Below are 11,732 nucleotides of genomic sequence, written 5' to 3'. Positions count from 1 at the left end.
ACTTACTGGACTAATATTTTCCTGAAAGACAGAGCCGTGTTTCTATGTTGCTCAGTACTCCCCTCTGTCTGTCGGTTGTTTGGTTTCGCCCAAACTTGGTTCAGATTTGAGTTCGTAGTCTCTGCTATCTGGGATCGCTCTATTGGAGGAGAAGGACTGCCTGTCCCCTCTCTGCCTTTGCTGTCAATGGCTTTCGGAACATATTTTATTTGAATGTCTGGGACTTTTAAGTAACCAATAATGGATATTCTATGGATATTATGGACCTTACCGGCCGTAATAGCTATTGAAGGTAAGCTAGTGTTTTCATCCCAACGCGTAAAGCCGCATCATCTTACCGGCTTCGAGTTTGAAACAAAGCGCGTGATTTCACGATTTAATTTTCGGACTAAATTTCCATCCTCCTGCCTTCATATGTGTAAATTTTAGTAGTATTGCATTTCTAGTACTTAATTCTAGCAAAGACAGAGTCGGTTCATGCAGAGGGATGGCCGTGGGGCATAAAACATATGTTCCCGCATCTCGCAGGTGCGCTGCGGATGTTATCAAGCGCTAATAGCCTTAATAAAGAGAGGAAACATACAGCCTTTTGTGTTGCACAGGTAGCTCCAGCAGAATATAAAACATGAGATCCCATTCAGGTAAGGCGCATCCGTTTTGTCCGTGGAGGTGTGTCACTGTTAGTTGTCCAACAGTTGGTGACAAAAGCGTAACAAACAAAACAAACGACAAACAAGGACTTCTGCTTAAATTATTTATTTGTTTGTTTTTTAGGCTGCCGGAAAACAATTACAAACATAAGCATTGAACATCCTGTTGTCAGACTCACAAAAGGGCTCTGCCTGGTCACTATGCAGTCATTTGTACGCAAAGCCTGGCTAAGCAGGAAAGGGTAAGAGTCATCGTGGCTCAGCGCATAATGAAACAGGTTGAATGGTGAAAATAATCCCCGTAATGTGTGTTTACTGTTGTATGTGAGTGATGCTCCAAAGTAAGGTTTCCCCACATATTATGCAGCATAATATACAAGTGCTGCAGCAGAGAAAGACTGTATTAATGTTAGATTCTTTAAACTTAAATAAAAATAAGCAGACCTAAACATCAGGAAACCATGTTTCCTTTTAATTTAAGAATTCCAGTCTTGATTTAAATTGTAATTTTCAGTTGTTTTTGATTTGATGGATTCAGGTTGCTTTGTGACAGGTTAGGAGACTCAGCACTGAAGAATGGAAAGCCCAGTTATTTATTCAGTCTATTTTGAGGATGCTCTCAGAGAACAAATGCATCTTCCTCCTCTGGTCAGTTTAACTAAACCTCATAATTACAGGTGGCGAAAAGAAACTATTTGGAAAGTCAGCTGAATGTTAGAGCAGGATGAAACAACAAGAAAAAGAAAAACATGGAAAAATATTCACATCACTTGTGCATATGTAACAGGATGCCAGATATGTGCAGAAAGTTTGGAGGACGTGCCAGGTTCACTGTAGGACTGGCACAGACTTTGACAGATGTCATGCGTATTTATGCAGACTACTACTGACTGTTCCAGTTTATGGTTTCAATGTAGTTAACATATCCAAGACCTAAAAAAGAGAGATCTCAACAGCTTACATTACATTTCCTATTGGCAGGTTGAACATTTGTTAGCTTTAATTTAATTTTTATTTGATTTTTTTTTTTTTTTTCAATTTAAGGTTTCATCAACCTTGTTACTTAGGTAAGTTAGAGATGCAGTGCACTCAGCATTACAAAAATACTGGAAATGATGTGCAACCCGTATTTCATACAATACATACATTGCATTTTTGTTTTTACTTATATATATTTTTTTCTCTTATGAACAATATAAAAACGCTTAGATATGTTCACATTAAAACTGTGCAGATTAAAACTTCATGTCCCAAATTCATTTTTAATAATATATTTATAATATATATATATATATATAAATTTACCAGATAGTTATTTTATGTAGACTATATTCAATAAAACAATTTACTGTAAAACTAAATACTGTATTTATGTACGTAATTTTAGGTTTGCTTTTGTTCAATGACTTATTATGAGTGCTTGATTGCTTTCATAATGCTTATTTATTGTTTGATTTTTATCTGCTCTATTCTGTCGATGAGTGAGGGGTAACACAGGATATGACAAATGCCAAAAATAACATCAAATTCACACTACAGAGTGTTCCACTTCCTCTTGTCTTCTCATTTTCTCTAAAAAACAAACATGTCCATGGATACTGTTTCTCTACTTGTAAAATTTAATGTGAAAAATATGTGAAAGTAGACAGCGTGTATTGCCTCAAAAAGCAGTTTGCACGTCCTTCAAACAGCCATTGCTGTGCAATTATGCGATTTCCCCAAGAATGATGCTGTTAATATTTCTTGATAGTACTTACGGTAAATACAACATTCATGTTGCAAGTACCGTTTGGGACTGTGGTACTTCAGTTTTGATGTGGAAACCAGCTAGTCGCATCACAAGCCGAAGCAGCCCCCCCTTCACCGCCACCCTCCATTTTATCCCTTGAATCACCCTAGCTGACTGTCCAATGAAGTTGCAAGAATGGTTTACGTAGGTAAAATAAAGAGTTGAAAAAGAGGTCACTGCAGCTCTAATCCCAAAAAAAAAAAGAGCCCCATCCCAGCATGCAACAGAAGAAATCCCTCCAGTGGACCATTTTGACCGGGACACAATTTTTTTTTTTTTATTTTTTTTTTTTTCAGTAAACGGGGAAAAACATGTCAAATGCATTTATTTCTCAATAGTCCATGTTGTTTATTTATTGTCTGCTATGTTACACTGTCCCGTGTAATTTCAATATGTGTTGATCGCTAAATCACGTTGTTTTAGTTGGTTTTTTTGTTTTTTTTAAAAAGAAATATTTAAAATAAAAAGAAATATATAAAATGAATTGATGAATGAAATTATAGCGTCTTCTACAGCTTCTACAGCTGAATGCGTAAACATGAAAATACTATTTGTTGTACAGAGAATCAAAGAATCAGGCAAGGGTCACGTTGGCAAGGATTAAAACTGGGGCTGAACTCCAGGCAACCAAATGTGTACCAAGTGATTATTTTGCGAAAAGTATACTGCAAACGATGTTAAAGCTATCGTATCATCTTTTTTCCCCCTCAGCGTCTCATCTCTATTCGCTATGTACTCCCCCGGCTTCAGTTAGTATCACCATGTTAGACAACTACAAATGGCATTCATTCATCAGCTGCAATCAGCCAGTTTTCAAAGGCATTTAATTCACCGCGTGGAATGTGAAACAACTCTAAATTGTTTATTTGTGTTAATGTAAGCTGATGCCATGTCTTATTGGTTTAGTTAACAAGAACAGACGGGCTCTTTTCGGAAATTAATGGACATACTACTGCCTAGGAAATTAGCCTAGCTATGCCAAACATGTCTATGAAAACAGTGTGGATTTATCTCTTCATTAGTTTGGCCATTCATTGTCATCAGTGTTCAGTTGACAGCCACACTAACAACGATGGCGCTCATCTAATTCTGCTGAGTGGAAATTCTCATATTCATACTGAGCCATAAAATTCGAGTCGCCTGTTTTGTTTGTAGGAGATGAAATTTACAAGACAGATAATTTGGCTTTTCCGTTTGGCCCTTTCTGTTGTGGTATTACAGTTTGTGCAGTGCAGCTAGGAGGATTGGTGTTGCTGTGATGCAATAACAACCCCATCTAGACATGTATGCGTGGTGTTCGTGAAGTTAGTTGGAGAATAGATCACACTGATATAACTTTTTTCCTCCTGTTTTTCTTTGAAATATATAAAGGGACAGAAACCACAGTAGAGGATGCTGACGTGGGGCAGAATGACATCACAGCATGGAGTCTTCAAAGAATGTCTTACAGATTTGATTGCATTTCAATATGCGCTGGATTCCTTCAGTGCTCTATTGAACACTGGAAGACTCAGTTGAATGTTGGCAAATAGTGGCAAAGTTGATGTTTGAAATGGTTTCCCTTTTTAAATAATTATGCAAGAATGTACTTTTCTGTGTATTACATTTGGATTTTCTATCAGTACCATTTTTCTTCCACAAAATAGGATGACCTGACTCTTCGGGACAGAGTATGACTCTTAATGTTTAGAAAATCCTGCCAAGTTTGCTTAAAAAATGCTTTCATATGTAAATTAAGTGGCTGTTTCTGACCGGAATTATTTTGTAAGGAATCGATGTGTGAGTGTAACATGGAAGCATTATGTCTTGTGGAAGAGTAACAAAAGACTGACGGAGGCGGGTTCTGAAATGGGATTAGATAAAGGTAAAATGAGCGACCGTATACAATCCAGTGTTTTCTCAGTCCACCCAGTGAGCAGATGCAGGGAGCTGGCCTGCACGCCAACCGGCACAGTAGGCTTTCACAAAGAATCTGTCTCTATTCAAGCCTTAATCCATGCTGCCGAGGGCCCAGGCATTGTCACTTTGCATGCAAAATTTCAATTAGTGCTGGTACCAGTTGTTTCACTTGAAGCAGGGTGTCACATTTCAGAGACATCTATGGCTACCTTTAGGGTGAGATTATGGAAGTATTATTACTGATTTGCTTGAGAAATTTTTGTAGTCCTTGCAAAAGGTTACAGTCACTGCAGTGAGCTGCTGTATGTATCAAACCTAGACTTTGGTCACATTTCTGCAAGAGTGAATATACGGACATCAGTACAGAAACATCTAAAAGTTAAGCAGAAAACCTCCAAACAAGGTTTTTTTTGTTTTGTAAGCTTTTGTTCCAGTTGGCTTTGCAAGCAAAATAGTTGTATGTTGTTCCTGGCTTTAGCTTGTCTTAACCAGTTTAACTTCGAATTCAGTTCAGTGCATGATGGGCTGTTTGAAAGTGTTTCCATGCTTTTGGCTGTTCAGCTCTACTTCTGTGGTTTACTATCTGAAGCCAACTCTTCATTCCTTCTAGTCAATACACATTTTGTCCTCTAGAGGTGATGGTAAACTGACATTTTAGTATTTCATGTGTAAACTGACATGAATTAAAATTAATGGTGCATCCATGATACCACATGCGTGGACTTGGAAAGACTTTTCAAATCTGGGGTACTTTCAGTTCTTGACAACAATACACTTCACTGAAACAGGAAGGTGTAAAGAACGACATGTTTGCCAAACATCTTATTTGTTTACTTTATATGCTCAGAGTATTTTATATCTTATTCTCTATTGCAAAGCACTTTGTGAATTTTGTTCTTGAGAAGTGGTATACAAATAAACTGTACTTAATTTCTGACTTGCTTATACATGATGTATGTGAACAAAAATAATGCTAACTCCTCCTCAAAAAATGTATTTGACAAGCACTATACGTATTTTATATATATATATATATATATATATATATATATATATATATATATATATATATATATATATATATATATATATATATATATATATATATATATATATATGAGAGAGATATAGAGATATCTATATATCAGCTGCTTATACAATGAGTCTCTTATCCTGTGGACAAGGTCCAATTCTCCTGTTATGGACTGTAGCTAGCACTGGTAGCGTTTGTTCTGCTCTTCAGGCTCGGTGAACTCGGCAAAGCAGCACATAAAGCAGTTCTACACCATTGCCAACTGCAGTCCAAGATGGTGAAGTACCTCTGACTGCATGACAAGATCCTGTCTGGGGATACTGAGGACTGTGGGAAGGAGTGGATCTAGCTTTCAAAATAAAAAAAAAAGGGTATTGTCGTTGTACTCTTTGACAGATTTAAAAAAAAAAAACAACAACAAAAAAAAAAAAACTAGGTAGCATCCCTGAAAAATCTATGTGTGGGGAAATGCACATGAAAGCACTGCAGAGTTAATAGTGGAAGTCTTCTTCCTTTAACATACTGGGTAGTACTACATTATACATTAAAAACACAATATGACCTACTTAAGAAAACCCTCACTAGCCGAGCACAAAAGTGTTCTGAGTCTCGCTGCACAAATTCCACATACTGCACCGAGTGACTTTACTTACCGCAGAGGTGTAAATGGTATGCTTGAGGTACTCCTTAGGTAAGTCAATAATTTTTATGAACCTGCTGTTTAACAGGCTCTGTATCCAAAACTATCAGGTCCGTTACACTTTTCATATATTTTGAAAAGGAACAGATATCACTTTGTTCTAAATCAGGTCAGACTAGTTTGAGAAGAACAGATATTACTGCTTTTCGATGGTATCTGATAATGGAAATATTTTCAGAGTCAACAGGTGTTTCTAGTTTTTCAGTGTGCTACCCAGCGCGGCCAGTGCTCAACAACTGGAGGGAATTCATTTAAAACTGAATATTTTGCACGCATTTCTCTTTAGCCGTTAGACAATCACAGGAAAAATGAAAAGGTACCAACAAATTCCACATCAGTGAGTTCATATTTACAGACACTTTTATGATTTAAAATGCCCATAACTCTTAGATTAACAATTATTTATTTGCTGTGAGGAAGTTCATCTGTTTGTGCATACATTGTGGTGTTATACATTTATTATTAGATAGAATTTTTATTGCGAACATGCAAATATAACTGAAATAACAAGAGAAAAAACAAAACTTAAAAATCATCAAGTTTTCATGTATATGTCTATGTCTACAGAATATGTGTGTGCTTGAAAATATATTATAAATAGATGCTGGACCTTGAACTAGAAATTTGGATTGATCTGGTTTAATATCTTGCTGTAATCAGTAGAAGAACATTTGAGTACTTGACGCATTTAGGTTGCAGTAAGCATTATCAAATGATCCTTAACATTAATAGAACATAAATGCATGAAATACGGACAGCTGTTTGTTAACAGCAAGTGTCTGTGTGTGTGCATATCGTACATCTGTCATGTATATTCCCTAATCAAGTTTGCAGACACATGCCATAAATTAATTTAGCAACTCTAACTCTTTATTAAATGAGTCATTTGTGGGCATGCTTCAGACCGTGCGACAAAGACTCCATATAGTATTTTATTGCTTAACTGGAAGAGACTTTTTTTGGATAGTTGTGGAAGAAACTTGCTTTACCTCTCTGTAACCTTTCTGATATTTCACACAGGAATCTAGATCAAGGATGTTCTTATAGGCTGCTATCTTAATTAGCACATGTTAATTGGCAATGCGCAGTCTCTTGGTAAGTCATATTTATTAGGGAGCGCCTGATTCATCCCAACCCTTTGGGAATGGAAATCATTAGGGGACAGTGAAATGTGTTTCCAGACATTATTCATAATATGAACCGTGTAAGCACTCACAATCAAAATGGCTCTGCAACATGTAGACCTAATTTTCATTTTTTACACAAGTCTCAGCTATTATGTGGAATCAGTGAATTTTGTGTCTTTGTCACTCTATAATTCCTCATTTTATCCAAGCAGTGAAATCGCCGTTTATAACAGAATTTTCTTCAAAGCAAGAATAGAATTAATCAATGCAACCTCTGTTTATGTCACATCCCTAACGCGAACATGGAGTCATGCACGTTAACAATTCGGCACTTAAATTTTTTTTCACCCCAGCAAAGCCAACTACTGAGCTAGGATGAGAGTAGAAAGACAGAAGAAAGCAAAGGCGGAGGGAGAGTACCCTGAGAGAGGTCAGACCTCGTTTCAGAGACCCCCATCCACACACACCCCAGGTACTGTGACACTGCTTTTATGAGTGTGGCTGGAGAACACAAACCCACCGGATTAGTGTCTGTCTCTCAATGTCCCTGGGAGCAGAGCCCATTGGCCGAGACAAAGTGGGGCTGATTGCGTTGTCATCTGCATCACAAAGGGAAGCCTTTTTCACCTGAACCACTGCCTGTGTGCCATGCTATGCATCACTTCTATCGCGAATCTGGGCCCACGTGACATCTGCCTTTTTTTTTTCTATCTCTGCCTCCCCCTCCATTCTATCCTTTCTCTCTGCCCCACACCGTCTGTCCACCACAGTCCATGTCAACAACAAGACCCCCTCCCCCATCTCTTCCCAGTAGAAGCCAGCGTTTTAGTCTGTACCAACCCTGCCGTTTTCTGGTTTTGCCGGTAGTTATGTGCTTAATGCAGTATGCAACAGCTCCTCTCGCTACAAAGACCCACTAACACATTTGTTGTCTATCTCCCACTGGGTCTGGCTGGCTAGCTGGATCTTAGATTGGTCAGCATGCATATATATGAAACCAAATCCCAGCTTCATAATATCAGACCTTAATGGGTCTAGCAGTCTCATTCAGACAGACACCCCAGCTGAGGTGCAGATGTGTTTTATCTGATTAGTGTGCTGGGAAAACAGGCTCTGTTCTTCTGTAACTGATGACCTGCCTTGCGTCGCTGACCTAACCGGCTCCAACAGCCACAACAGAAACAGATCAAGCTTCTGTTTTCAGTTCAACTTCTTAAGCCTGTGTACATAATAAGTACATGCCTAAGCCTTATTTTGACTTTTTTCAAAACAAGTATTTACATGTTTCATCACTATCAAATTACTTTTCAAAGTTACCATCTTCCTTTCATATTTTATGACCTGAATTGGCACTTTTTCTCCTGCAATAAACATATTTGGAAGTGATATAAATAGAACAGAAATATCCCGAGCACAGGATTATGAGATAAATGCTTTTTAAAAACAAAAAAAACAAAAAACCTTTCTATTTAAGATGCTTTATGAATAAATTCAATAGTTTAAACTGGGTGTAACATCTGAAAAACAGATGGAGGGAAGGGAACCAAAATGACTTTTTGTGTCCTCAAGTGTGATAGTTGGTTTTCTTTTCACAAGTAATTGCATTAGCTCAGAGAATAGGGAATTAACACAAGGCAATTAACTGATTTGGCCTTTGGCTGTGACTTGTCTGGTTTTAGAGAGCTGGAGTATTTTCATAGATTAATTTGGAAATTGCATTCAGTCAATTGCAGAAACCCTGGAACTGGATATAATTAATCAAAATAAATACATTTAACACTGACGAGTGGAGACAGACAGTATCCATTCTGGTAACATTTGGTTACCTTTGATAAAACTGAAGAAAATGAGCTTTCTGGGGGGGTGAGGGCTGTCAAAGGCACACATTATGACGACGGCACGGTAAATGCACTTCTTCGTGCTTAACTGCCTGTAGTCTAATTACAGAACTATGGTATGCCTGAATGGCTGTTTGTTAACAGTAAATTTATAATTATGATTTTAACTTTTAGCTGGAGACTATGATTATTTTGCAGTGGTACTACTGATGTCCACATACACCATATTTAATACAGTTAACCCTGTGACACTTAACATTACATGCTTATCTGAGTGGTGGGTAGTAAAAGAGGTCTGTTCACTTATCTGTGCAATTAAATCTTTCAACTCTCATAAGCACTAAATTCTGCAATTTTTGACTTAATGAAAATTGAATACTTTGAGAGCTGATATGGGCAGTTTTCATTTTATCAGGGTACACCTGCCTAGCAACAACTGTGTTTTGACAGATCCTACCAATCATTTAGTTTATACTGTTTGGGCTCTTTGTAAAATTCAACAAATTTTTGTCTTTTTCAAAACTGTAATTTAGCTTCATTTTTATTAATGAGATTTATGTTTCTAGCCCATTCTCAGCGGATCAAGAGGTCAAGATAATAAAAACACGAATTAATTTGCAGCAGATATCTAGCAACTGATTGGCAGAATATGTTTCTTTAAAAAAAAATGTATTTCTATTATTCATTCTTTGAGCATCAGTGGTGAGTTTGTTGTCTGGAGTTAGCTGAAGGGCACAAATGATTTATGTGATATTATTGATGGTGATGTGTGTCTCCCTAGTGAAACAGAGCTCAACCCAGTTACAGCCATACAATAGATTTCAGGTTACTGTGGAGTGACACGTGGCCCACACAGTGAACATGGTTTTGCTGTTAGGCCTTTTCTTCAAACAATAGTGTAATTGGGACAGACGAAAGCTAGACTTTTTCCACTTGCTGGGGTTTTTTTTGTGTTTGTTTTGTTTTTGTTTTTTTTGTTGTTGTTTTTTGTTTTGCCTTGACCTCATGCCATCAGTCCAAAACCAACTACTTCTCCAAAATCAATAACCCAGACTCAGCAAAGATTAAACTCCTATGATTTTGTTTATGGAGTCTTATCAATTGACACTTCATTATAGTCAATTCATATTCAGCAAAGCCCATGATAAACGTTCCATTCGAGCAGAGAAGGCTTACCTGAATTTACATAATCACTTGTCTGAAATGGATCTAGTGGAGGGGAGCAATCAGCAGCATCTGCCTCACTCACACTTGTAAGAGCTCCTGTTATTGCAATACCATCTTCCCCCCTCTTCTTCCAGCTAACAATTCATTCTTATTATATGCTAATTTCAAACCTGTTAAAGATTTCCAGCAGGAAATACTATCTGCAAACCATATGGCCACAGTTCTGAAGAGCTGCCAAAGAAAGACCGATACATGTCTTTTGGGGTCAATAAAACCATGTCTGGATTCTCAATACAGCCATGAGGTAACGTGGCCTACCAAACGGGAGCCAGGTATACAAGGAGATGGTGAAATGATGACTGTTTTCCATGCCTTTCAGTGGCAGGAGCCCTTTGGGTACAAATCACAATGGATCATTTGGGAGGGCAGCTGGAATATCCATAGAGGATCTCAGGAGACCTACTGTGCCTGTGAAATCAATACAGAGGTCCAGCTGAGACCATTAAATGAAATGAATGTCACACGATAGGGTTAAATACATAGAATATTATTATTCATAGAGTCCAAATAGGTTTTTCATCTGCAAATAGTACAAGAAGGCACAGGCATCAATAAGGACACCTCATATATGCATTGCACAGTCCACCTTTTTCCACCTGTTTTCTAAGATACATAGAGATGCAGTGTGGTCACGTTACATAAATGTAGTATTTATTTTATGTAAAGTTGACTTTTATGTAGTTTCTCTAAAGATGAAATATAGCAGCAGATAACAGTTGTCAGCACTCAGGTAGCACTAGGGCTGCTCAATTAATCGAATTTTAATCACGATTCCGATTCTGGGCTTTCAACGATCATTAAAAATGACTGAGCCGATTATTAGCCCCTCCATCGTGCTTTACTATCGTGCTGCTCCATGTGGCAAATCGAGCCCACCTCTTTGCATTTCGAACACACATCACAACAATTAAGAGGACCCGAGGGAAGCTCGGAAAGCTAAGCAGAAGTTATTTAGAGAGGAGAGTGACTGCCGTTGGTTGAAAAGAGGTAAAAAAAAACTTCAATGGTGTGTAAACATTATGGGTTCGCGGAGTCAGACGTGGATCAAGTAGACCTAGTGTATAAACTTTGCTACAGTGTCATAGCTGCACCACAGAGCAACACTGCAAAGTTCACTAAACATAGATGTTTACATTTTTCATTTATTTTTTATATTGCAAACATTTGCACTGTTATCAGTATTTGCACACTATTTTATATTATTTTTTAAAGTCATTATTCAATACATTGTTATTGTTAACCCTTTACATCCCTGTAGAACCGGAACCGCGTAAGCTAGCGCAATAATTTGTTTTGCATATGAAACCGGAGGACTTGTCTTATGCCATCAGCTTGTCCTCGGTCACGGTTTCCTTCCACATAAAGCTTTGCAAAAACGGCATAAAAAGTGCTTGCAGGAACAAAAACATAATATTCCAGAAACGCGCTTTGCCGATCCGATCAGCTGTTCGTAACACTTCCCACATTGA

At 37.7% G+C, this 11,732-nt stretch overlaps 1 protein-coding gene across 4 annotated transcripts in view; it reads left to right on the top strand.

Annotated features, from left to right (window-relative positions):
• The first annotated feature begins 110 nt into the window (after positions 1-110).
• Positions 111-11,732, top strand: part of ephb2b (eph receptor B2b) — a 127,291-nt gene continuing 115,669 nt past the window's right edge. For all 4 annotated transcript variants that reach the window (XM_080890575.1, XM_080890573.1, XM_080890574.1 and 1 more), the window contains exon 1: positions 111-292. In XM_080890575.1, the coding sequence (XP_080746701.1) occupies positions 241-292 (52 nt within the window). In that variant the 5' untranslated portion in view covers positions 111-240. The remainder of the gene's footprint in view (positions 293-11,732) is intronic.

Source organism: Rhamphochromis sp. 'chilingali' (assembly GCF_963969265.1).
Source record: "Rhamphochromis sp. 'chilingali' genome assembly, chromosome: 9".
Lineage (NCBI taxonomy): Eukaryota > Metazoa > Chordata > Actinopteri > Cichliformes > Cichlidae > Rhamphochromis > Rhamphochromis sp. 'chilingali'.
Note: the sequence above shows the minus strand (reverse complement) of the source record. Positions and strands in the feature narration are given on the sequence as shown.